At 46.2% G+C, this 27798-nt stretch overlaps 1 protein-coding gene across 2 annotated transcripts in view; it reads right to left on the bottom strand.

Annotated features, from left to right (window-relative positions):
- Nucleotides 1-9072: 9072 nt before the first annotated feature.
- The window catches only part of ZZEF1 (zinc finger ZZ-type and EF-hand domain containing 1), a 118888-nt gene continuing 100162 nt past the window's right edge, over nucleotides 9073-27798 (bottom strand). For both annotated transcript variants that reach the window (XM_070393125.1, XM_070393126.1), the window contains exons 44-55: nucleotides 27193-27312; nucleotides 25598-25789; nucleotides 24671-24771; nucleotides 23241-23376; nucleotides 22781-23140; nucleotides 20858-21001; nucleotides 19240-19408; nucleotides 18986-19084; nucleotides 18439-18604; nucleotides 14066-14219; nucleotides 13404-13475; nucleotides 9073-11556 (exon numbers count right to left, since the gene is read on the bottom strand). In XM_070393125.1, the coding sequence (XP_070249226.1) occupies nucleotides 11476-11556; nucleotides 13404-13475; nucleotides 14066-14219; nucleotides 18439-18604; nucleotides 18986-19084; nucleotides 19240-19408; nucleotides 20858-21001; nucleotides 22781-23140; nucleotides 23241-23376; nucleotides 24671-24771; nucleotides 25598-25789; nucleotides 27193-27312 (1794 nt within the window). In that variant the 3' untranslated portion in view covers nucleotides 9073-11475. The remainder of the gene's footprint in view (nucleotides 11557-13403; nucleotides 13476-14065; nucleotides 14220-18438; nucleotides 18605-18985; nucleotides 19085-19239; nucleotides 19409-20857; nucleotides 21002-22780; nucleotides 23141-23240; nucleotides 23377-24670; nucleotides 24772-25597; nucleotides 25790-27192; nucleotides 27313-27798) is intronic.

Here is a 27798-nt window from a genome sequence, read left to right as displayed (position 1 = left end):
AAAGAAGTGGTGTGGGAATCTGATAGGGATTGAACTAGATCAGTTCAGGGAGTATTGCATCTTAAGTCTTCTGATCTACAATTTCCATTTATTTAGATCTTTAATTTATTTCAACAATGTTTAGTGATATATGTTTGCTGTTTAGTGATATATCTTTATCAATTCCTTTACTTTCAATCTATTTGTACTAAAGGCCTGCTGCACAAATTCGTGCACTGGGGGAGGGTCCCTCAGTCCAGATTGCAAGAAGGTGCAGGCCAGGCCGAGGGACCCCATCGGTGCATGATTGGGGCCGAGGAGGGATGCAGGAGGGCTCCAAGGTATGTCCAGCCTGTCTTGCTCAGTCCTGATTGGCTGGACCCCAGCAGCAAGCTAACCTACCGGTCAGAGCATCTGCCCCCTGGTGGTCAGTGCATGTCATAGTGAGCAGTTGAGCGGCCTTAGCATGTCATTAGCATATCACGATTTGATTGGTTGAATGGGCAACAGGATGACAAAATACTTAGCATATTAGGCTTTTATTATATAAGATTTTAAAATCTAAAGTGTTTCTAAAACAGCATAAAGTTGGATCTTGTTTTTATATAGTCTGATAATTTGATCTATTTGCATTTAACATTATTTTTGATCTAGTCGAATTTATGTCTGATAATTTACTTTTTGTTTTCATGTTTCATGTCTTCTTTGATCCTCTATTCTCTTTCATTGCTTTCTTTTGCATCAAGTAAATATTTTAATGTAGCATTTACATTTCTTTAATGATTTTTTTCACTATATATATTCTGCATTATTTCCTTCATTGTTGTTCTAGGGCTTACTACATCTATCTTAACTGAGAATCAGTTTCAGATTTATAATAACTTTAATGCCAGTGAAAAGTATAGAAACATTACTCCTATATAACTGTCCCTACCCTTTTTGTGGCATTATTGTTATACATATTGCATCTATAAATGTTACAAACCCAACAACAGATTGTCATAATTATTGCTTTACATAATTTTATGACTTTTAAGGAAGCTGATAGAAGAGGAGAGCAAGTATATATTTATAGCTTTTGTTATCTTAACCTTTTATTTATAATTTCTGGTTCTATTCACTTGTTCCTGTGGATTTGAGTTACCATCTGGAGTTACTTCCTTAGCCCAGTTCAGCTGTTCTCCCACTCATCTCCTTTTCCTGTTATTGGTAAATATATAACATTTCTATATGAAATAGGCCCTACAATACATTATGACATATTGTTTCATATAATTGATTTTTAAGTGAGTTAAGAAAGGAGAAAAAAAATTCATCTATATTGTCTTATGATTACATTATTGCCTATACTAGTTCTCTTTGTCTTTTCATATGGATTCAAATTATTGTCCAGAGTCACTTGCTTTCAGCTGTTAATCTTGTTGGGGTTCCCTTGTAAATGATGCATAATTTTTCTCTTGCTGCTTTTAAGATTCTCTCCTTGACTTTCAGCTTTCTTCTGTGATGTCTTTTGTCAGTCTCTTTGTATGCATACTACTTGGACTTCACTGAGCTTCCTGAATATGTAGAGTTTTTAAAACTTGGGAAGTTTTCAGCCATTCTTTCTTTAAATATTCCCTCCCCCCCTTTCTCTCCTTCTTCCCACTTCATATATGCAGGTAGGCGTCCCACATTTCTCTGAGGTTCTCTTTATTCTTTTTCTCTCTGTTCTTCAAACTGCACAGTCTTTATCAATCAATCTTCAAATACACTATTTATTTCTTCAGCTATGTCAAATCTACTACTGAGCCCCTTGAGTAAATTTTTCATTTCAGCTACTGTACTTACCAACTCCAGAATTTCCCCTTGCTTCTTTTAAAAGAAGGTCTATTTACTGATACTTTATATCTCGCTGCTCTTACCAAATTTCAATAGAGTTTCTCAAGTAAATGTTTCATCAATTGCTGCACAGAGTGTCTAAACGGTTGGGTTTATTAAACAGAGTTGCACCAGTCTCACTAGGGAGTGGGTCTGTGGAGCTCTTCACGTCGCCATGCCAGGAGAAGTCCCACCGCTTATTTATGGGACCCTCCATGTGTGGGTCTTGTGGTCTTTCTTTTTTTTTGCTCTTACACACAAGCTGCAGTCAGTGTTGTGATACACATTGGTGCGCATGTCCTAAAGCAGTGATGGCGAACCTTTTGAGCTCGGCGTGTCAGCATTTTGAAAAACCCTAACTTAACTCTGGTGCCGTGTCACATATAGAAATTTTTTGATATTTGCAACCATAGTAAAACAAAGATTTATATTTTTGATATTTATTTTATATATTTAAGTGCCCTTTAACAAAGAAAAACCAACCAAAAAACTGAGTCCGCGTGTCACCTCTGACACGCGTGTCATAGGTTCGCCATCACTGTCCTAAAGTTTCTGCAGGATCCGTTCTTGGGTGTGAAATTGCTGGGTTAAGGGTGGGTGCGTTCAGCATTTGGATAGATCCTGCCAAATTGTCCTCCGGAAAGGCTGGACGGGTTTGCACGCCCACAACAATGCGAGAGAGATCTGCGCAGGGTAGAATTTTCGAGTTCCTGCCAATCTCATGGATAAAACAATTGCTTTGATTTCCATTTCGGTTGCACGTGAGATTGCGCATCCTTTCAGGTGTTCATTAGCCAGTTGTATTTTTTCCTGTGGGGTTTATATTGATGTAAAGTGTGAGGTAGGAACTAAACTTTATTTTGTTTCTCAAATACAATCCAACAAGCTTCCCTCCCCTTTGCAACAGTCCTAACTTTTGCAGTCAAAGGTGTCCGTTCCTCTTTTACGGCTTCTATCTTTGCTATCACGCTGACGGCCATGGTCCCTGTTGGACAGAGGTCTTTATGCCTCGCTACCCACGGGCCTCCCTTGGTCAGGGCTCCACTCAAGTTCTTATCAGAGGCTCCCCTTGTCTAAGGAGCAGCTCAGGCCAGCGGCCTTCACAGGACAGGAACGAGCTGGCTATTTACAGGAATGATGGTGGACCTGTTAGCTGTGTGAATGTCGAGAGCCCACATTCATCCACTTTGCTTTTTATTTTTTCTAATTCGTTATTTTATTATTTTTTACAAAATATATTTTATTGATTTTTTACAGAGAGGGAGGGAGAAAGATAGTTAGAAACATCGATCAGCTGCCTCCTGCACACTCCCTACTGGGGATGTGCCCACAACCAAGGCACATGCCCTTGACGGGAATCGAACCTGGGACCCTTCAGTCTGCAGGCCGACGCTCTATCCACTGAGCCAAACCAGTTGGGGCCATTATTTTATTTTATTTTTTTATTTTTTATTTTTTTTTTAATATATTTTATTGATTTTTTACAGAGAGGAAGGGAGAGAGATAGTTAGAAACATCAATGAGAGAGAAATATTGATCAGCTGCCTCCTGCACATCACCCACTGGGGATGTGCCCGCAACCCAGGCACACGCCCTTGACCAGAATCGAACCTGGGACCCTTCAGTCCGCAGGCTGACGCCCCATCCACTGAGCCAAACCGGTTTCGGCCATTATTTTATTTTTAAAATACTCTTCCTTTTTTTTGTTATCTTGGCTACATTAATTTTGTGGGGGGTTTTTTGTTGTTGTTGTTTCTAACTTCTTGACATAAAATGTTCTTTTAATTTTGTTTCCTTTATGTTAAAAAATGCACTTATAGTTATGATTTCCTTGAATAAAACTGCCCACCTCCACTACACACACGCACACACACACACACACACACACACAACTTTTATGTTTTCTCACTGTCATTAACTTCAAAATACTGTGTAATTGCAGTTTGGACTTTCTTTTATCACCAAAGAAAGACCCAGACTTCCCTTTTTCTGGTGGTTGAATTTCTAAACCTTTTGTTAATAACATCTGTTAATAACATCCGTTAGTAAACATATGGCATGTAATTTCTGCTTTAAATTCGTTATTGAGATATAATTCATGTAACATAAAATTTACCATTTTAAAAGGAAACGCAATTCAGTAATTTTTAGTATATTCACCATGCTGTCCCTCCATCCCCACTAACTATTTGAGAATATTTCCATGATCAAAGTTCTGCTTTAAAATTATTTATTGAAAGCCCACTCACATCAACAAGTAAAGAGGGGGGCTCTCACAGAAACGACATGCAGGAACCGTAGCTGGGCTTGGAAGGAAGAAGAGGGTAACAGGAAGCTACTCTACGCTGGGGAGGTTTATTGTACCTCTCCCCTCATCTCCAACATCCGCCCGGAGGTAAGCTCCCTTTGCTCAAGCACGGCTCAGCATGACCACCAGCCCCAACTTCACATAATTCCTCAGACCCAGGGGGCACCACAGCCTTGGGCTCCTCAAACCCGAATTTCCAAAAGGACCCGGTTGCCCTGACTTGGGTCAGGTGTTCACGCCTGGGCCGATCACCTGTGTGGCCATAAGGGCTGGTTACTTGCTCACCCCTCCAGCTGGGGAGCAGGGGAGCTTTGTCATAAAGGCTTCCTTACAACTCTGCTGTTCATCCTTTCAAATAACCCGCTAGCAGTTGAGAAAGATGCTACTTCCCATTGCTATTGAGTTTGCCCAATTCTCCACACATTTCTAGCAATTTTTGCTTTATGTAACTTCTTGTGGGATTTGCTGCAGAAAAGTGTTTTTTGTTTGTTTGTTTATTTTTTTTAATCCTCCCCTGAGGTGATTTTGTCCATTGATTTTTAGAGAGAGTGGAAGGGAGGGAGGGGAGAGGGAGGCTGAGAGAGAAACATCAATCTGAGAGAGACACAGCAATTGGTTGCCACCTGGATGTGCCCTGACCAGGACCGGGATGGAACCTACAACCCAGGTACGTGCCCTTGATTGGGAATCGAACCTGCAACCCTCTGGTGTGCAGGCCGGTGCTCTAACTGCTGTGGTCACTGGCCAGGGTGAAAAGTGTTTTTTATTGCTAAGTATACTGTTTATAGAAAATATTCAAACATAAAATGACATTTGCTCTAGTTTAATTCTTGAATTGCCTTGCCTAACACTAATCGCCCTGCTTGTCTGTGTGTATCTGCTCAAGACACTTGTGCACATTCTTTTCCATGTAACCTTTTTGGTTTTGAGTTGGTCGTTTGGGGATGCTTCGCTCACTCCTGTGGAGGAAAGCTCTCCACTCACGCATGGGTGAGCTCCCCCCCATTCGGGGCATCTCGCCCGGCAGGGTAGCGGCAGGGTAGCGAGTGGTTGAGCAGATGTTGCCGTGACTCACAGGGGTGTGTGGGGATCTCCCAGGCACCTCTTCTGCCCCGTTGTCATGGATGTTGTGCTGCTCAGCAGTTTTGGGATGACAGCCTGAAAATTCATGGGTCTCCCAAGTCGTTTTTAAAACATGAAGTTAAATCATAGCTGGGAAACATCAGTTACCACCTTAGCAAAGCCTCACGGGGACTGTGGGGTCAGCAGTCAGGCGGAAAGGGAGACGAGGCCCTGAGGCCCAATCACCTGGCTTTTCACCTTCACCTTCCTGAAAGCCCGAGGGGGTGGGGGGGGGCGAGGGAGCAGGGGAGGGAGATGGGGAGGAAGAGACAGATAGACTGACCTGGCATCACGAGCCCCCGGATCTGGAACGGGATTTTCAGCTTCGGAAGTCAATGAATTCCCTTTTCAAATTAAGTTAGTTTGGAGTGGGTTTCACTTGCAACAGAAGAAGACCCAGGGAATCGGGGCAGAACTCACTGAACGTGAGCGCAGCTGCGTGTGCAAGAGCCCTAGAAAGGAGGAGAGTAAAGTCTGTGAAGAAACGCCAGTCTGCTGAAGGCACACAGTCAGACAAGAAAGACGTTACAACAAAACGTAACGCGTGGTCATTTGGTGAAGTGAAGCTGCTGTATGGACTCTGAACTCATACCCATAGGTTATTATAAATTGGTTTTAAAAAAAGGACAACTTGGTAATGCCTGCAGCTTAATGCTATCAGTGACTTGACTGGACATTGTTAAGAGGGTTTTTTATTCATTTCAGGAACTTTTACATATTTGCTTCTCCATATACTGTTCATTGTGATGTGATGAGACAGGGAACTATGACATTTTTTCAGCCTTTTGGAGCCAAATTTTTTGCATAAATTTGGGTTAGAAATACTTTCAGCTGTAAGAAATCACCCACCAGCATAGACTCTCTCTCTCTCTCTCTCTCTCTCTCTCTCTCTCTCTCTCTCTCACACACACACACACACACACACGCACACACACACCACTAAACCTGGAGGTGGACGGTTCTAGGGGTCACTCAGTGCTCAAATGTCATAATTAAGGAGTCAGACCCTCTTCCTCCTGCTCCCACATCCTCATGGTTTCCCGTGCTGGTGGCAAGATTGCAGTGGGAGTGCCAAGCATCCCGCTCTCTGGCAGCAGGCAAAGGGAGCAGTAGGGGCTGGGCAACACCCCTTCCCCAGAGCCTCCGCTCGCTTGCTTGCTTGCTCGCTGGGGCCTCAGTTTAACTCTTTCCAGAACTGGGCCCCAGAGGCACGCTGATGGCAGGCAGGGCGGGGAAAGTGAGCATCCAGCAAGTACACAGTATACCCAGCGGGACCTAAGGCAATCGTGACTTTCCTCAGGAGCTAGTAGGTCCTGCCTTTCCTGGGATTAAAGTACCTCCAGTCACCACCTGCAAACTCTGGAACTGTTAGCAGGGAAGAAGGGGCGTGGGTGGGAAAGGGCAGGTGGTGAGACAGGGGCACCACCCGCACCCTGGGCCGTGTTTAGATTGTGAGGGTCCACCCTCACTCGGAGAGCCTGGGTGTTAACCGGGTGGTTTCCAGGAGGCCCCAACACCTCGCACTGCTGATCTGTTGAGTGAACGGGCACGTGCGCGCAGTGGGGACAGCCTGTGGCTGGGCATCAGGAGACCTGAGCCACTTCTTGTGCATTTCCCAAGCTGACCTCTCACAGCTCGTCCCTCTCAAGTGAGGGGCTGGTTGAACTGTTTCCCTTCCATTGCCTTTGACCTCTGCCACCTTCTATTGTCTGTGTGTGGGTCAGTCTCATGGGTAACCTTCAGCAGCTCTGGTCCTGCTTTCTAGCCAAGCAGAGAGCCAGTCATGCCAGAAGCGCCGGGCTCAGACAAGGCAAACAGCCGGCTTCTCCAGACCAACTTTTCAGACGCAAGGCCCAGTGTGCTCAGGCCCGTGGCTGGGGGAGGGGGCGGGTGAAATGTTACCACTAAGACCTACAGCAGGGGTGGGGGGCATCAGGCCCGAGGGCCCGTGTAACGCACGCAAAACCATTTGGTCAGGCTCTGCCAAGACATTAGGAGTTAATTAAGTGTCCAAATATGCAGGATAATTTTTAAGTTGATCATCTTGTATGACCCACGAATGATGTTATAAATATTCAAATGGCCCTTGGCAGAAAAAAGGTTCCCCACCCCTGTCCTAGAGGGAGACTTGGGGGTTGCACAGGCCTTGGTGTAGCTAGATATTCATAAAGGAAGGGAGCATCCCTCCACTTTGAGGCACGGAGCAGTAAGAGAAAAGATGGTGAAAGATAAAGGCCTGTCAGTCTAGCCTGGGAAAAGGGTTGGATTGGATAGGGACACAGAACCCCGGAAGACCTAGAAAATGGCCTGGTTAGGGGAAGGACCCAACAAGAGCCTGGGAAAGACTGGGAAGTTGATTCGTTAGTTTGAAAAGCGCCTAGTTCTTCCCAAGCTCGAGAGTAAAATCAGCCTAACAAAGTAAGGGCCCCCCTTTTCTCCCTCAGTAACGTTCACACCCGGCTCTTTCACACGTTCTCGCTCCATAGCAGCCCTGGGGTCCTAGCAACCCCGGGGGATGGGACGGCAGCCGCACAGACTCCAAGTGCGGGCCCAGAGCGCCCGCTGAGGTGCCGCCCGGGACACAGACTCAGCAGCAGGAGGGGACAGGGACTGACCGGACTGAAGCAACGGCACAGGATTTCTGGAAGCCGGCTGTTTCTGGGCTGGTGAAAACAAGGCTGGACTCACTCACAGCGGGACAAGGCTGAGCCCAGGACTGTCCTTTAATTTTGCTTCTATAATAAACCTAACCGTCCAATCTTACCCTCCCCGTGGGCCCCCGGAATGCCTTCCTGTGACTCTGTGAGAGGGTCTCATTCCACCGGCAACATTGCGAGCACCCGGTTCTGCTGAGTCTCACGCTCAACCAGCTTTCTCTCTGGCCTCGGGGTGGTGGGGGCTGAGGCTGGGCCCCGGCCCCTGACTAGGATTCCTCGGAAAGCAGTTTGGGAGCTTTAGGAGGACGTGGCAGCAGATGATGCCAGGCCATGAGGCTGGTTAAGTCCAGGCCCCACCAAAAAGTCTTATCTTCTCTAATTTCCAAGAGACGGCCCTCAGCATCGGGAACGTGGCTGAGAAGGGAGCAGAGCGGTAAGTGACCAACCAGACATGTGAACGAGGAATAAGCACGAGGCTCAAGGGGAGGCAGAGGCCAGGCCTGTGGTTAGTGAGAAGCAAGGTCAGGCAGGCGAGCCCGTCCTCGGAGGGGCAGCAGGCCCAGGGACTGGCCCCCAGCCGTCCTCACAGCTACAGGCTGTGTCCTGTGTCTCTAAGAGATGAAGGATGGGCAGGCGGGTGGTGGGGATGGGCTGGGGAGAGTCGCAAGTGCGTGAACCTGAGTAGCAGTGTGGAAAGGACCAGCCAGGAAGCAGGGGCGCCCCCTGCAGGGCCGGGGTCAAGGCTTAGTGAGGTGTGGTGGGAGGTGCAGCCCAGAGCCTAGAACAGTGGTTCTCAACCTTCCTAATGCCACAACCCTTTAATACAGTTCCTCATGTTGTGGTGACCCCCAATTTCATTGTGACAAATTGAACATAATTAAAGCATAGTGATTAATCACAAAAACAATATGTAATTATATATGTGTTTTCCGATGGTCTTAGGCGACCCCTGTGAAAGGATTGTTTGACCCCCAAAGGGGTCACGACCCACAGGTTGAGAACTGCTGGCCTAGAACTTTCTGATTCCTTTCAACCCCAGGCCTTGAGATTCCAGAAATTCCATCAGTTGGGGCTTGGTAGAAACTATGGATAATGTTCACAAGAGGGGCAGAAGGAGGGGAAGGAGAAAAAAGGCCCACACACTTTACTTTTTTATATAGAATTTGTACAATATATTTCTTTTCATTTGCATATTTAACCACAACTTAACATCCTTTTTACAGGCTGAACGCAGCTCATATAATCAAAATTCTTTCTTTCAACCAAATAGGAAAAATTCAAAATCGTAAACCCGTAAGAAAACAAATTAAAAACGATGATGAAAATAAGTCACTCCTCATTAGGAACAGTGTCTGTTTGCTCATTATACATGATTTGGAGCAGAAATTTCTTTATAGATTAGGCACATGTTTCCACAACACCTTTATTCCTGCCAGTGTTATCTCATTCCAGGCAGTCAAAGGGGTGTTGGTCTTCATGGAAATCTGTTCTCTCAGATACTGCTGGCACCGACTGGGGACCAGGAGCCGAGGGAGTCACCAGCGTCACGAGGGCCAGGAGAGCAGGGCCTGGCTCGGCAGCGCCACCTACTGGCTGGAAGCAGAGGCAGGGTGGGATGCAGGGATGCTGGGCTAGGCCCGCCCTGCCAGGAGAGAGCAGCAGTTGTGTCTGAAGGGAAAACTTAGGCTTGTTCTATGCAAATTAAAGAGACCAGAATAGCAAGGGTGGTGTATAGAGAGAAGGTATGAGGAGTCCAGTGTTTATTTTACAACTTATCTTCCTGATGGGAGCAAGGGGGTAAAGCTGGTGGCGGCTGCCATGAGGGTGTGACACCTGCCCGCCTGTCCCCTCCACCACGCGTCAGTCAGGTGGGAGGGGTGGGGGTGGCATGGCGAGGTGAAGCAGTGAGTGGCACCATCTGCTTGTCTGTCTTCCAGGCAGGGAGTCCGTCAGTGAGTCAGCCCGCGGTGGGGACCTCTTTGTCCTGTGACTTCCCTCCTCACGGTGACTCCTACTTGGGTCTGGGTGTACGGAGCGTGGGGCCTCCTCTGGGGACGCAGGCAGAGCAGAAGAGGAGAAAGGGTTTCTCCCAAGCTGGCAGCGCCCGTCTCACCACATCCCAACACCCCGGAGACCAGGTCAGGGTAGGAGCCCCAGGTCACCAAGTTCGGGACCTGCCCCATCCGTTTCTGTCTCCTTTGAATACTCCCTTCCCCACGGCTCCACACGCAGCTGGGCCTGGCTGAGGATGGAGAGCCGGGCTGCAGAAGGTCGCTACGCCTGGGCCTCCAGAGCCAGAAGCAGCAGTGCCCTTGCAGGAAGGCCCTCCCGGGACCCGTAGCCTTGGCCTCTCCTGTGCGGACACCTGTGGAGCCTGCAGAGGGGCTTCGGAGGCCACGGCCATGCTGACCTGCTCACCTTGGCCCTGGCTACGACCAGCCTGCCTGGGGTTTGGTCCCGCCCGTGGGACGTGCTCAGGCCCAGACACCAGCCCTTAAATGGCAGCAGCCTCAGGCATTCCTATGCCCACAAGTCCCACTGAGGCTTACATACGTTCCGCATGCCAATCTGGCTTCACGCTCCAGAGCGTGGCTTTGGAAAGAGTAATAATCAGCACTTCAGGGCAAGACTACAACCATAAAAAGAAACGCAGAAACAGCATTCATTGGAACGAATGTAGTTATTGCTGGACAAGTGACAGCCAAGTGACTGCGCAGAGCTCCGAGGGGTGTGATGAGTTCCTGTGGCCATGGAGCAGAAAGAAAAATCAATGGGTCTGCTTGTTTGTGTGACTTCCAAAATAAGATCCTTTGGTGACATTTCAGGTCTTTTCAGGCACAGAAACTAAAGAGATTCCTTAGTTCTGCTGCTTTCACACAAACCAGTTTGCCTGAGTGCCTGGGCCACTGGCCACTCTCCTGATGCCCTCTCAGGGAGGCAGTGCAGTTCTGTTCTAAAAACAAAAATATGCTAAAACAACTGAAACAACCTGGATGTGCTGGGAGCATGAGCAGACGCCCTCGGGCGGCCTGTGCTGTCCCCAGGGCACATGTTCTCATCTGTTCCCACCAAGGGATTTCTCTGGGACGGCCTTGGCCAGGGAGCTGGCACAGCACCTGGCCCCGTACTAAATGCTGGGAACCAGGTGGTAGCAGGCGGGCTCTCACTGATTTCAGGTGGGATTGCCCAGTCTCAGAAAGCTAAAGCAAGGGAGGTGCTCTTAGGCCGCCACTGCGGGCCCTGCCAAGAAAGGCGGCTCTGCAGACTGGTCTTCACCCGGAGGGCACGTGCAGGCAGCTCCAGCTCAGCTGAGACAGACGCTGGAGAAAGCGACTCTGAACACCCTCTCTGGGTAGTGCTGCACTGCTCTGCTTATGCTCACATGCTACGGTACGTGCCGGTGTCCAGCCTGTTGGGCAATCTGATCGGAGTAGAAGTGGAGCTCAAGGAAAGCCAGGCGCTGGCGCTGCAGGGATTTTCCTGAATGAGTTTAGATTTCTGCTCTAAAACCCCGGGGTCAGATTCGCTGGTTCCATGCAGGCCTCCCAGGAGCTAGCAGTCGGCATTCCAGAGGCAGGTTGCCTTGTTTGGGTAGTTGATGGCGAGGCTGATAGCAGCGATGTTCTGCAGAGCCTGTGGAGAGAGTCAGTGCCAGTGTCAAGAACCATCCCTGCTCGGTTCGCTGAGTGCTGGCTGAACAAGACCCTCAGCTGAGCTCTTGAGGGGGCCGGGGGTGAGGAAGACATGAGCCAGATATGGTTCCCCTCAGCTGAAGGAACACAGACTAGAGCAAGAGACAAAAGCTATTGAGACCACATGAGAACTCCAAACATAAGGTAGAAATCACCACTGTCCTGAGGGGCAGGGGGAACGCAGTGGGGAGGTTGGGGCGGGGGGGGGGGGGGGCCCTCAGGGGACACAGAGGACACTGTCTGCGGGGCCCTGGGAAAGTTCTTTAGGGAAGGAAACAGCACAAAGGCGCAAAAGGGAAGAAACAGAAGCCAGTGCTGGGGACCCAGGAAGCAGTGCTGGGGAGGGGCTGGGAAGGGGCCGGGGAGGTGGATGCTGTAGAGCCAGGTCAAGGCTGGTCTTCAAGCTCAGGGAGCAGGAGTGGAGGACTGGCCAGGAGAGGAAGAGGCGGCAGGCAGGGGGAGGAGGCAGCACTGGCCCAGCCAAGTGGATGGGCTATGGGAAGGTCAGAAACAGGGTGAGGAGACGGGGCACGGGCACAGGCAAGAGGGAGGAGCCGACAGAGATATGCAATGTTCAGCTTTCAGTGCCCAAACGGTTAAATGTCTAAATTTCATTTTGTGTTCTGCAACCAGGGGTGGTGCTGGCAGTGCAGTGGGCGCCCGTTCGGAGGTTTCACTCTGCCTACAGGTCTCAGGAGAATTCACACAAACTCTTCCACAGCTGACGGGGGACCCCTGCTTCTAAGCAGGCATCTGACGCTTCTTGCAGGAGGAAGGGTTCGCTGAAAAACACTGGCAGGGCAGGGGGAAGCTCTGGCTGGGAGTCCCAGCTAGAGCCCACTCAGCGGTGACCCTGGGCATCTCCCCTTCCTCTGAGCTTCAGTGCCCCATCTGTCCCCTGCGGGGGTTGGGCCACATGCTCTATGAGGTTCAAGGAGTCTGAGCCTGAGCTTCTCAGAATGGGATGTGGGGCCTGCGGGTTCCTGAGACGCTTTCCGGGGCTCCACGTAGTAAAAACGATTTCCACGGTGATACTAAGACGTGGTTTTGCCTTTTTCACTTTCGTACTCTCACAAGTACGCTGTGGAGTTTTCCAGAGGCTAATGTGTGGTAATGTAACAGGTGGAAGCAGACATGGGACTCCAGCTGTCTTCTATTAAGGCAGATGTTACAGAGATTTTCAGACATGGAACACAACGCCACCCCTCTGATTTTCACCAAACAGGCTACTCATGTGAACATGGAATGGGTTTATTATTTTTTAAATGAATTGATAACGTTTAAAATTTTTGTCTTAATTTCTAAATTTCAAATCTAATTTAATTTCCAATGGTATATTTCAATATATATATAAAGCACATAAACAAAAGCTGTTTGAGATCCTCCATAATTTAAAAGTGAAAAGGGATCCTGAGACCAAACAGCTGTCAGAAGAGAGTTCTACTAGGAAAGAAAGTTACATCCCAAAATATCTGCAATCTAACTCTATGGAAACTTCAGGGACCGGCCAAACAGTAAATTTAAGGCATTGGTTGTTTTGGTTTAAAAGACACAAATTCTTGCTAGTGTCTTCTGACCCCACAGTTTAATATGGATGACACTGATAGATGGGGCTGGACTGCTCTCTCAGACACTGAAGGAAGTGGCTGAATGGGAACAGAGCTCCGTGTAAATCCTGGGTGGATTCTGTACTCAGGCCACAAGCACAGGCTCTCTGTCCTGGCCACGGTGATGGGGACAGCTGCCACGGGCAGGCAGCACGAGGGCCAGCGCGAGGTGGGAGAGTACCTGTGCTGCACAGCGGAGAAGGTGGTCGTCGGTGGTTAAGGCCAGCAGGTAATCCTGCAGCAAGCCGAGCTCCTGTGGGGAGAGCATGGTGCAGCGTTAACAGACACCCACCCCAACCACAGAAGCCTCGAGTGAGAAATCAGTGCTCGCTCTGCTGGCACCTCACCCAAGAGCCCGGAAGGAGCTGGACCGGGAGAAGCCAGGCGCCTAGTTCCAGGGGGCTCTGCCCAGGGTGACGGAGGGGCAGCGACCTCCCTCCTCAAGGCAGTTTCCTCATGTATAAAAGGAGGGGGGTAAGCTCAAGAACTCTGAAAGGCCCTTTCATCTCTCACATTAATAAGTCTATTGTGCTGAGTAGAGGGGGGAAAGGAAGAAGAAGAAAGAACCCATCCGTTTTATTTTCCAAAACTCAATGTTGTCAAGGGCTGATGCAAGCCAGTTTCCCTTGGCCTTAGGCCTAGTAAAATAGCAATCTCAGTGCTGCCTGGACTGGGTGGTGAGGGCCTCACACTTAGGCCACTTGTACCTCCCTGTGCAGGTTAGCTGAGACCAGGGCTGGGGATGGGGCTGTGATCTGAGTCCTACTCTCCCGCCCTGGGCAGCAGAGGGAGAAAAAGCACCTGGCAGCGCTGTGCCGGGGAGAGGCAGGGCAGGACCCTCACCTGGGCGCGGTTCTCGGTGACGAAGAAGAGCTCAGTGAGGGCGCGGTGCAGGGGGAGGAGGATGCCCGGCTGTGTCACGTCCTCAAACAGGCTGTACTCCATGTGGGTGAAGAGCTGCCACAGGGGCTTTAACAGCGAAAGGTCACAGAGGTCGCTGTGGGAGGAGATGGGGTAGTTTGCTGAGCACCACGTCAGACAGATGGTAGGTAACAGGAACTGCAACTCTGACTCTCACTTTCCCCACATCCAGTAAAATCATTACAGGACAGTCCCACTCCCCCTCTTCCTAAAAGAGCCAAAAACATTCACCAGCAGATAAGGAAAGGGGCAGAACCTAAACTTCAAAACAAGACACCACGGAAACAGGAGATCCTGAAGCACATTCATGTAAATCAACTGCACATCTTTAAAAATGGCTGTTACAGAGAACTTCCAATGACTGAAAAAAACTCAAGTGAAATGTTAGGTGGAGCCCCTGGCTGGTATGGCTCTAGGTTGGAGTGTCATCCCAATACACCACAGTTGTGGGTTTGATCCCTGGTCAGGGCACATACAAGAACCAATCAATAAATGCGTAAATTAGTGGAACAATAAATTGATGTTTCTCTCCCTCTCTTTCTCTCTAAAATTAAAATTAAAAATAAAAATAAATAAAACCTTCCCTCTGAGATGAGGAATAAGACAATTAAGTCTTCAATCCTCATTTCTATTCAACATTCTATTGAAAGTCCTGCCCTAACCGGTTTGGCTCATCAGATAGAGCGTCGGCCTGAGGACTCAAGGGTCCCAGGTTCGATTCTGGTCAAGGGCATGTACCTGGGTTGCAGGCACATCCCCAGTAGGAGGTGTGCAGGAGGCAGCTGATCGATGTTTCTCTCTCATCGATGTTTCTAACTCTCTATCCCTCTCCCTTCCTCTCTGTAAAAAGTCAATAAAATATATTAAAAAAGAAAGAAAGTAAGTCCTGGCTAGTGCAAAAAGGCAAAAAGAGTTTCTACAGATTGAGAGGAAGAAATAAAACTCATTATTTATAAATAACATGGCCGTGTGCTGAATAACATACATATACACTCATAGAATTAACAAATAGAACAAGGTCACTAGACAAAGGCAATACATGAAAATTAATTATATAGCAGTAAAAACAATTAAAAATAAAAATTTAAAATAACAATTACAATACCATTAAAAACATTAAATACCTAGTAATAAATCTAACAAAATGTTGTATAAGTCCTCTACATAGGAAACTATAAAACATTAATAAGATCTAAATAATAGAGGATTAGAGAATTCAATGGTATAAAAATCTTAATTCTCTCAAACTGATCTGAAGTATCAATCAAAATTCCAACAGATGAGAAGGGTATGTGTGCATGCATGTGTGTTATCTATAAAAATAAAATAATCAGGCCCTAGCTGGTTTGGCTCAGTGGATAGAGCATTGGTCTGTGGACTGAAGGGTCCTGGGTTCGATTCTGGTCAAGGAACATGCCCCGGTTGCAGGCTTGATCCCTGGTAGAGAGTGTGTAGGAGGCAGCCAATCAATGATTCTCTCTCATCAGTGATGTTTCTATTTTTCCCTCTCCCTTCCTCTCTGAAATCAATGAAAAAATAAACAAATAAAATAAAATAATCAGGATCAAGACAAGGATGCCCACTCTAGCAGTTCTACTCAACACAATACTGGAAGTCATAGCCTAAGCAATTAGGCAAGAAAAAGCCAAAGCAATTAGGTAAGAACAAGATATAAAGGTATCAGAATTAAAAAGGAAGTAAAACTGTCTCTATCTGCAGATGACATATGATATATAGAAAACCCTAAAGACTCTGCCAAAAAAAACTGTTAGAACTAATATATTCAGTACAGTTACAGGGCACACAATCAATAGAGAAAAATCAAGTGTGTTTTTATAAACTAACAATGAACTACCAGAAAGAGAAATTAAAACAATTCCATTTACAACAGGATAAAGAAGAATAAAATACTTAGGAATAAATTTAAGAAAGAAGGTGAAAGATCTGTACACTGAAAACTATAAAACATTGGCAAAAGAAACTGCAGACACAAAGAAATGGAAAGATAATGTGTTCGTGAATAGAAAGAATTAATATTGTTTAAATGTTCATACTATTCAAAGAATTTACAGATTCAATGTAATCCCTATCAAAAATTTAATGGAATTTTTCACAGAAATAGAAAAAATAATTCTAAAAGTCAGTGGAACTGCAAAAGACCCTGAATAACCACAACAATCTTAAGAAAGAAGAAGCTAGAAGTATAATGCTTCCTGATTTTAAACTATATTTCAAAGCTATAGTAATTAAAACAGAATGTTATTAGCATAAAAAGAGACACATGGATAAATGGAACAGAAAAGAGAGCCCAGAAATAAACCCATGCACATTGGTCAATTAATTTTCGACAAAGGTGTCAAGAATATGCAATGAGAAAAGGATAGTCTCTTAAATAAATGGTATGGAGAAAACCAGACATCCACATACAAAAGAATGAAGTTGGACCCCTATCTTACACCATATATAAAAATCAACTCAAAATGGATTGAAGGCTTGAAGGTAAGACCTGAATCTATAAAACTCCTGGAAGAAAGCATAGGGCTAGGTTCCTTGACACTGGTCTTGTCAATGATTTGTGGATTTGACACCAAAAGCAAAAATAAACAAGTGGGACTACATCAAATTAAAAAGCTTATGCACAGCCCTGGCCTGTGTGGCTCAGTTGGTTGGAGCATCATCCTGTGCACCAGAAGGTTCCATTCCTGGTAAGGGCACATACCTAGGTTTTGGGTTCAATCCCAGTCGGGGTGCAACCGAATGATCTCTCTCTCACACATTGATGTATCTCTCTCTCTCTCCTTAAAATCAATTTAAAACTTAAAAAAAAAGCTTATGCATAGCAAAAGAAATAATCAACAAACTGAAAAGGCAACCTACTAAAAGAGAGAAAATATCTACAAACCATATATCTGATAAGGGGTTAATATTAAAAATATATAAGGAACTCATACATCTCAATAATAAAAAAACAAATAACCCAATTTAAAAATGGGCAAAGTATCCTGGTGGCAGCAGTTCTTTGTTGCCAGAATGTCCTCTTTTGAAACACAAATGGCAAACAGGTACATGAAAAGGTGCTCAACATCACTAATCATAAGGGAAATGCAAATCAAATCACAATGAGATATCACCCCATCTATATATATAAAAGGCTAATATGCTAAGTGTCCAACCGGTTTCGGCCCAGGGCCCGCAGGCCAGGCCGAGGGAACCCACCAGTGCACAAATCCGGGCACCGGGCCTCTAGTGGCTACTATAAAAAAGAACAAGAAATAACAAATGCTGGCAAAGATGTGGAGAACAGTGAACCCTGTACACTGTGAAGTGAGAGGTGCTAACTTAATGGTCAGAATCCTTTCACAATATATATAGCTATCAAATCATCCTGTTCTATACTTTAAACATATTACAATCTTATTTTTCAGTTTTGCCTCAATAAATCTGGAAAAAAATTAACTAATTCTAAAATTTATATGGACATGCAGGATTAAAAATAGCCAAGACAATTTTAAAGATGAAGGATGTATACTACTAGATATGTAAGTTTGTTATAAAGCTACAGATTTAAGATAGTGTGGTGCTGGCATAATAAAAAAGACGAATGGAACAAAAAAAAAAACCAGACACAGACCCAAGCACATTGGATGCCTACTCTGTGACAAAGGTGGCCCTGGAGTGTGGTGAGGGAAAAGCTGGTCCTTATAGTCAAGTAGAGATCCATGTGAGAAAAAACTAATCTGCCCCTACACTTCATATCATTCACTAAAATTCATTCCACGTTGACTGTAGATCTAAATGTGAAAGAAAAAACAATTAAGCTTTGAGAAGATAACATACAGGAAATACCTTCATGACCCCATTGCCAAGTAAGGCAAAAATGTCCTAAACAGCACAACAAAAGCACTACCATTACAGAAATGATCAATAAAATGGAAGACATTAAAATTAGAAACTTCTGCCTGACCATCGTGGTTCAGTGGTTGAGCATCAACCTATGACCCAGGAGGTCACAGTTCGGCTCATGCCCAGGTTGTAGGCTCAATCCCCAGTAGGGGGTGTGCAGGAAGCAGCTGATCACTGATCTTCTTTCATCATTGATGTTTCTATCTCTCTTCCCTCTCCCTTCCTCTCTGAAATCAATAAAAATATATTTTAAAAATATATAAAAAATAAAATTAGAAACTTCTTTTCACCAAAGACACCACTAAATGAGTGGAAGGGCAAGCCACAAAGTGGGAGGAGATATTCACAATACAAACACCCAGCAAGAGACTCATCTCCAGAAGGCAGCTTACCTGTGGTTGCAGCACAGCACAATCCTCAGAAGTAGGTGAATGGCTTTTAGTCGCTGATGACCAGTCTGGCGACAGGCCACGCCTACCAGCCATTCCCAAATTTTGGCCAAGGGAAGGTGCGGCACAACTCTTTCTTCTGACAACATTTGCTTCAAAATCTCAAATCCTGGGCAAGCCCCACAAAACACAGATATTTTAATAAATATGATGAAACAATTGATTATTTAAATGTTCCCTGAAATTATGCCTTTTGTAAAAGCAACATAGGGACATTTTCATTTCCCCTTTTTTGCAAAAATGCCCTGGACATTCTAAGGGAACAAACATCTTTTTTAGGTGGCTCTTCTCTCTGGCCATTCAGGTTTACAACAAAACAACTATACAGCATATTCAAGAGTAACACATGTAGGGTTTGCGAGACAAATCTGTGGAAGTCTTAGAGAAAAGTAGCTGCTGTGATTTTAATGAAGGTCAATGACACAACGGCACTTACACCCTCAGAGGGGCCCTGGCAGGGGATGGTGCGGGGGAAGAGAAGAGCACACACCTGTCTGGAACCGCCCCAGGTGTCCAGCCGTCACAGTGAACTTGTAGCCCCACTCGGTGTTGCTCATGTCAGAGGTGAAGCGGTAATACAGAGTGTCTCCTGTGTCACACAAGAACCAGAGACAGGTCAGAACACTGCAGTAAGAGGGGATGGCAAGTGAGGGGTTTCTGATGAAATATAATAAACCCCATTTTAAAACCTCCAATAATTTCCCTTCTTAGTATTAAGTTTAATAAAACCAACTATTTATATACCTGGAAGCTCAAAATCTTTCCATTTCTGTTGAGACCCACTGAAGTTATGTCGATCCTGTTGGAAGTCACTGCTGCTGGACATGGCTAATTCGTCACAGCCTTCCTCTGTATTGCACTGAGGATCAAATTTGATTGAGAGGTAGATTGCACCAGGAATGTGAACTTTATCCTAAGGAAGGGAAATGAGAACACTTGTTACTGGTCAGTTACTGAGGGCTTACCTCATGCCAAGTCCTGAAACTGGGAATGTAGGAATGAGTAAGTCAGAGCCCTGCTTCTAGGAGCTGTCTAGCTGGGACGGAAGCACCCACAAGGCTGCAAGCACAGCAGGCACAACACTTGTGCAGACTGGGCACGGCAGGCAGACTTCACCTGGAGAAGGCGGGGAGGCAGAAAAGAGTCGCAGTGAAGGGATGTTCAGGTTGTTGCCAAGAATGAAGAGGAGAGGAGGGGCCTGCCAAGAAGAAATGAATGGCAGGAGACAAGGTGAGAGGGGGATGTGACCATACGGGGCTACATTTCAGGCAAACAGCTCTGGAAAGTCTGGCATGTTCAGGGAACAGCAAGGAGCTTGCTGTGTCTTGGGTAAAGGGTGAACTCTGTGAGGACGGGGTGGCATGTGACCCTGGAGAGGCTGGCAGCAACAGAAGTGAAAGCCTAGTGTGCTAAAATAAGGCGTTTAGGCTTTGGACAGCAGGGGGAGCCCTGGAGAGATTGTAAGCAGGAGAAAGCCTTAGGTTTGTGCTGTGCAAGGATCGCTCTGAGAGCTGGTGTGACCAAGGCCAGGCTGAGGCAAGGCCAGCATGAGAAGGAAGGAAGCCAGAGAAGAGGAGAGTTGGGGTGATGAAGATAGGCAATCCCCTTTGAGGTAGGACTTGGTAGCTCACCAGATGTGCCTACACGGAGCTGGGGGAGTGGGGCTGGACCCAAGAACACAGGAAGAGAAGAGGCTTAGAAGGAAGAGAGTGAGGAGGTTTACACGCTGCAAAAGGAAATCTCAGCGAGCAATACCCAAGTTCTGCATGAGTTTCTCTGACATCCACCACTGGTGCTCTAGTGTGCTGGCCCCTCAGAAGCTTATGACTTGCAGTGCTAAAGCCCTTTTCAAATGTCCCTTAAACATGCAGGAACATTTTTAAGTCAGTGAGACTAACAGGACTTCCCACATGTGCCTCATCCAAACTCCTACCTCCCCCTGTCTAGGTACAAAGTTAAGGATGGATCCGATGAGGCTTTTCAGTTCTGAGTCATTACACAAAGGGGTGGGAGTCTCCAAGGTGTGGCCAGGTCATCAGGAGACAGGTGGAGTGAGGGTTGAACTCAGATTCACTGCTGGAAGATACCAAGAACTCACTCCAAGGAGCTTGCTGCGGGGAAAACACTCTCCCCCAGGGCCCAATGGCCCATCTATAAAAACAAGGTCAGGAGAAGGGAAGACTTGGTTGTGCAGAATCTCTGACTGCAGCTGAGACTAAGGAAGCACTTTCTTGGCCGGGGCTGTCGGGAGAGGAAAGAGCTGCTGTGGGAGTTGATGAGATTCTTGCTACTCAGCAACCCTGCGGGTCCTGCCAGCTGCATGCCCTGAGGCTGGGCGAGCCTGGCCAACCCTGGATCGTACCTCAAAGTTGGTGTTGTTGTTATATGGGTGTTTGGACTCTCTCACTTGCACTTCCATTCCTGGCTCCTCCATGAACTGGCAGGCAGCCAGGGCCATGGTCCCCAGCATGTTCTCTCGGCAGCCTTGGAGCACCTTCTGCAGGATCTGGCGGGACACAAGGCAGGGAACATCAAGGCCTATCAGCGGCAGGGCCATGGCGCCGCTCCATCAGGAAGAAGGGAGGGTCTATGTCAACCCAACACCCATCCGAAGGGGCTGGCATCATCCTGGACCCTGACTCCAGCCCCTCAAGCCACCCCAGCGGCCAGGTCTCCCTGAAGGAGCTCTTGCTGGAAACCAGGACACTGCAGTGCCTTCAGAGCAATACTACTTGAAGGGAGTCTGAAAGAACCAACAGAACCCATCAGAGATGGCCCTGGCCCCTGAAGAGTCCCGAGCCCAGCAGGGGGATGGACATGCAGACAAACAATGACAGCACAACAGGATAAATGACCAGTGTGAGGTGCAGAATTAGCAGCTCTGTGAGGGTAGGAACGGGGGAAGGGCATGTTCAAGACAGGGACTATCAGAAGCAAAATGCCCCCTTTTCTCACTTCCAAATGAGAAATGTGGCTACAGCAAACATGCCAGTGACTCCCAGGCTCTGAGGTTGGGAAAGGACCTAGAGGCCTTAGAAATGGGTGGCAAATTAGGGGTTAGAGGATAAATTCACTTCCTAAGGAATCTGCACATACAGTGTATGTGTGTGTATGAGGGGGTGAGGATGGCAAGGGGACAGGACAGGGATGAAGAAGACAGCAGCGAGTGTGACTAAAGATTTTTGCACCTGGAAATTGGGAAGGTGGTGATAAAACTTTCTAGTTCAGCGGCAGACAGTACCTGGGCCTCCTGAGTTATAGGCCATTTTCTGCTATGTGAACTCTTCATTTCTACCCAACAGGAGGTGGGAGAAATGCTTTTAGACCCGTGAAGGATTGCTAACCCAGCACTCCTTTAAAAAAACAAGTTGAGCCGGCTGGTGTGGCTCAGTTGACTGGAGCATTGTCCTGTACACCAAAAGGTGGTGGGCTCAATTCCCAGTCAGGGCACATACCCAGGGTGCACGTTCAATCCCTGTTGAGGTGTGTGGGGGAGGCAGCCAATCAACGTTTCTTTCTCACATTGATGTTTTCTCTCTCTCTCTCCCCTTCCCTCTCTCTAAAATAAAAACATAATGACCAAGTTGAAGATTTGATTTAAAAAGAAAATAAAAAATGGCCTCCACCTGTCACAACTGAACTTTAAATTAGAGCACTGGACTTAAGAGGATGCACAGTCAGGCCCTGGTGAGCCCCATGTCTGCCACCCAGAAGCTGGAAGCCTTGGAGAAACCTCCCCGCTTGATTTCCTCACCTCTGGTCACAACGTAATACAGGTACAAATGCTGGCAGAGGGTCTGACCTGGGGTAGACATTCTAGAAACAATGGTTGAAAAGACAAGACACAAACCGCCCTGGGAGGTTTCCTGTAGGATGGGAACAGGCCACCAGACTTGTAATTAACCTTGTGCCCTGGGCTCACTAAGTGAGATGCTAGGAACACAAGAAAAGACAGGCTATCAAAGAGAGACTTGAAAGTGTGAGAACAAAAAGGGAAAACTGCAAAGACAAGTTTTATGGGAACATTTCTCCAAACACTCTGAGCACCAAGTCTGTCCTAGGCTATGAGCTCAGCTCTAGGCCAGTAGTCGGGAGAGTTCAACAGTGACCCTACCCTGCCTGTGTTGCATTCACACCTGCTGGGGAGTCCTACAGCCACACACGTGAGCTCACTCCAGGAAGGCACTTGCTGGAGGAAGGCTGTTCAAACACTTGGGGTCTGCGGTGGGGAGAGGACAGAGGAGGAGTGAGGGGGGTGAGTGCCCAGCTTGGCCTGCTTAATTACCTTCTCCCACCGGTGCTTTTCTTCCAGCTGCATGAACATGTCAAAAATGTAGGTCATATGGGCAGGGCCACTTAGCTCCAGGATGTCCTCGCTCACTGGGACGTGCCCAGGCCACTCAGCAAGCAAGGATGCGAGCACATGGCGGGCATACAGGATTGCCGTGGCCTCATTCACCCGGAAAAGGTAGTCCCGGACTGCCCTCTTGCTCTTGCAGTTCAGTTCCTTGTGCAGGAGGGCGGCGCTCTTAGTACGCCGCTGCTTGGCGTAGCTCTGCTGCAGTTCACTCTCCGTGCTGGAGATCAGCTTCTGGGTCACGGGGTTTGATTCTGCTGTGGCCTTGTCACAGCGAGTAGGCTGGGACTGCAAACCCAAAGACCACGTTACAGAGGCCTGCCTTTTCACAAGTAGGGGTGGGGTGGGGTCAGGGAGAGACCATTTTTTCCAAGTGGAGGCAACATACCAAGCACGGTAAGATAATCATGTCTGTATCCACAGCTTTGGCACTCTGCTCCTCCAGTCTCAGGCTCCTACTGGGCTGCCACTTCTGAGCCAGGGCCCGTATCCTTTCATCCGTGGTGAGCTCATCGCCATCAAACCTGAAGAGAAGGAGCACTAAGCTGGGTACATAAGGTACAGCCAGGCCAGAGTTTACCTTGCAGTGAAACTTATCAGAAATGTTACTTCACAATTACATGACTTCCCATATTTTGCAAACTAGATTCACAGTGTTCATTTATTCGTGCATGCAGATGTGCATGTATTCCTTGTGGCAGAGAATCCAAACTGTCCCTCAGGATCCATCTATCCTTTCTTTTAGAGCAAAGTTCCCGGGAGTTTTAGCAAGCTACAGAATCATCTAGCTGGAGACATGGTCCCCAGGACCCTTTGCAGTCAGATGGAGTGATGCGACTAGGTTCTTACCAACAGGAGGGCAGTGAGGTGATGTGTGCCACTTCTGAAGCCCACCCTCAGACAACAGCACTAAGAATGTGCTCCTTTCCCTACCTCCCCCCTTTCCTCTGGGCTGGAACAGAGAGGTGGTGTGGGTGAGCCAGCTTGGACTACACGGATGAGAACAAAAGAGGGTCGTTTGTGGAGCAGGGCTGCCCACTCACCCCGGACTGCTGCCCACCTCGGACTGTTCCATGACAGCAAAAACAAATCCTATCTTTCTGGACCTATGATATTTCTGGGTGTCTCAGCTACAACAGCTTCGCCTATGCCCTACACAATGCAACCCTGCTGCATCTCACAAAAGATTTGGGGCCATTTGGAATAAATACATATAGAAAAACAGAAGTATGAAATAAAAATTAAAAGAAATATTAAACTGGAATTGGATATAAATTAGAATAGGAAGTCAAAACTAGAATATGGGGACAGAGGAGGGGATTAGTTGCAAATAGGCAAAGTTCTACACAAATTTAAGAGCTGGGCCCAAGAACTAGCTCTGAACTTCCTACCCAAGAGAAAGGCATATATTGTTAACTGTATAATAGTTCTTGAAAAAAAAAATGGGTATAATATGCAGTGGTGAAAAACAAACAAACAAAACAACACTTTTGATAAGAAGGTCCCGCTCTGCACTGTGTTCCCTGGGATGACATAAGAGAGAAACCTCGGTGTCTGTCTCCATTCCTGCATCCATAATGAGTTTCCTCTAAGAAATGTGAAGTTTTTCCAGAGGAACATACAACACAATTCAGGATGATGTGCAGTGCAGCACAGCCAGCTTTCAGATCCCTGTATGAAGCGCTGACGACCAGCTCCGCACCAGCGCTGGGCCTGTCAGGAGCTTTTCTCCAGACCCTGCTGGCAGGAGGTTAGTGCAGCCCTGCCTCGCGTGTTCTCACACGCACTGCACTTCAGCTGCACCCAGACCGCCCTTACCTCTTCTGGACCTCCAGGAAGAACGAGTCGGTCCTTTTCATCTGTAGCTCGTAGATGGCCCGGAGAATGTGCAGAGGGGCATTGAGGGCATCGTGAGCCATCTGAAGGCCATGGGGAGGAAGTAGGAGAGAGAGAATTTAATGTGCTTTAACACGTTACTGACCATCTAAACTCAAAAGTGATAAAACTATTATGTTCTAAAGTTACCACAGGTAATAATTTAAGAACACCATATGGGTACTTAAAGCATATAAACCCTAAAACATGGATTTGTAAACTCTGCATTACTATTATAAATTCAAAGGAAAATATAAAACACAGAAACACCAAAAGAAATATGTCAACAGAATGCAATGCTAACATCAATAACTACCCACCACACTGTATTTATTGCTAGCTTCTCTGTCACAGCCTCGCACTCAAGTTTGATAACTGGCGCATAAGTCTAAGTATACTGTACTTATGATTTTTAAAAAACTGTACTTGTTTTTCAGATATCCATCTCATACTGTTTACTCTTCATATAATTAGACCCCTTGAGGTCATGCCCTCCCCCGTTTTCACATCATTCTGAGGAAGAGTGGTTTATCCCGGGAAAGTAAGACAGTGTGTCTGAGAAACTATGAGGAAGAACTATCATTTGGAAGTTTATGGATGGGGTTGGAAATTACATGCAAAATTGTACATATATATTTCAATGTGTATTTTAGAGGAGAAATGATCTACAGGTTTTGGGCCCATGAACCAAAAACGTTGAGAAGTACTGTTGGAAGGGCCTTTCCATTCTTCTGCAATGGTTCTGCACAATACAGACTGAGTCTGCAGAAAGTGATTCTCAGGATGTGGAGGCTAAAACAGAGTCCAAGCCAAAGAGAATCCATCCCTTAAAGTCCCTGTCTCGGGCCACGCCATGACCTAAGAACATACCAGGAAACATATTCTGGTGGGCTCATCCAGGCTTTCCAGAGGGTCTAGCTTTTTCTGCTCTGGCTCACTCGGGCTGCTGACGGACTGTTCCACCTCCTCCTCTTGGTCCCCTCGCTCATCGGACTCCAAGTCTCCATGCTCGGCCAAAGTGTTGATCTCCTTTTTTGAGGAGTACAGCATGATGGACAAGATCTACACCGAAAGGAAATCAGGCAGGGCAGGAAAGTGAGTGAGTGCTGGCTGAGAAGATTACCCAGATCCTTAATGCTCAAAGGGTAGAAAATATTTGACCTAACTTTTTCAAAGATGTCAGGATTCACAAGAAGAATGTATAATTAGAAAAGAAACACAAAAACATGTTCAATTATACTTATAATAAAAGAAATGCTAAAACTATGAGGGAACTTTATGAACTTTGCCACTGACCGTGTAAATTGATATCATGCTTTTAGAATGCTTGTTGGTGAACTGAGAGAATCTGATGGCCATTTTTCTAAGTTGCTAGTTTTCATAATACCATTTCTAATGGTTGCATATGGTATGTGAAGGTAGATGGTTATTTACATAAAGAGCTATAAGAATGTTTGGGCTCTAACCCAGTAACTCATCTTTGAGGAATAATGTAAAATATGTTAAAAGTTATATTCATGATATGGTCAAGGAAGCATTAATGGCAAAAAACTGAAATCTACCTTCACATATCATATGCAGCCATTAAAAATCTTGATTATGAAAACTAGCAACTTAGAAAAATGGCCATGATATGATCTCAATTTATTGTACACCATGCTCATTTTGTAATCTCTATCATCTATCTATCTATCTATCTATCTATCTATCTATCTATCATAGATACAGAGGAAAAAAAACAGGTAGCTGTGTTTGGGGATAAAATTTAGAGTTTTTCTTTTTCTATTTTTCAAATTTTCTGCAATATGGTTCTATTGTTTGAATAATAAAAAATAATTTAATTTAAAATATTTCCTAAGAACAAGAGCTCACATGCTCTCCAGGTTATCCATTAATATGTTCCAGCACAGTGGCAACTATGACCTGTTCCTTCAAGTTCAGGCCTCTGTGGGCTGAGCAAGGGTACTGACCACCTCTCACATAGCAGCAGCCTTTCCTGGACCTGAAGTTGACTGACACTTGGTACAGAAACTCCACAGGGAACTATAAAAATTCTATTAAGAACAACCTAAAGCCTATGGGGAATAGTAATAAAATGAGAATATCAACTAACATCCTACAAAAAATAAACAACAGTGAGGACAAATTTAGAAACTCATCTAAGCTCAAAGGAACTTTAAAGGGAAATAATAATCAAGGGAACACTTTATTATCATGATATAATATTTCCATATAAAATACTTCTCTTCCAATATTCTTTAAACAAACATCAAATTCGTTTTCCCTGACAGGGGAGGACAGGTGTCATATCCCTATTTAAAAAGGGAAGACAATACAAGACGCAGTTTTCACCACTGCACAGAGGGAGAGTGCATGGGGAAGAACCAGCTGTAACTGACACTCTATCTCTCAGGCCAGGAAATCTGCACCAGTTGGCAGCAGGAGGAGCCACCCTCATCCCTTACTTCCAGGTCCCGGAGGAGCCACGTTTTACTGAAACCAGTCCCTTTGCTGCATTTTTTCACCAGTAGCTTCAGCAAATCAGTCTGAAGGAAGGTAGCATGGGTCTCTTCAAAATCATGAGCCTGCCAAACAGAAAAAGAATGATTTGCAACTGCCTCAGAATGAAGAAGCTAAGGGTCACTAGGGAGAAGCAAGCCTTCAGAACCCAGTCTCAGCTAGTGGCCCAAGGTTACTCTTAAGTGAGGAATCAGAAGGAAGAATGAACTCTGAACCTTAGCCATAACCTATGTCTGTTCATTCACTCTACAAGTCATTCATTCAACAAATATTCTGAAGCCTAATACATCCTGTGTGCTAAGTCCTGTGCTAACAACAGAAGTTTTTTTGTCCCTCTCCTGCTTGCTACCTTCCAAAAGCTTCCCACTGCTCTTTAAACTAAAGAGTTGACAAGGACCTAGAACAGTGATGGTGAACCTATGACACACGTGTCAGGGGTGACATGTGAACTCATTTTTTTGGTTGATTTTTCTTTGTTAAATGGCATTTAAATATATAAAATAAATATCAAAAATATAAATCTTTGTTTTACTATGGTTGCAAATATCAAA

The sequence above is a fragment of the Myotis yumanensis genome, unplaced genomic scaffold (assembly GCF_028538775.1).
Source record: "Myotis yumanensis isolate MYYU_CA2020_CCGP unplaced genomic scaffold, mMyoYum1.0.hap1 SCAF_16, whole genome shotgun sequence".
NCBI lineage: Eukaryota > Metazoa > Chordata > Mammalia > Chiroptera > Vespertilionidae > Myotis > Myotis yumanensis.
The sequence above is the reverse complement of the archived record's forward strand: the minus strand, read 5'-3'. Positions and strand labels throughout refer to the sequence as shown.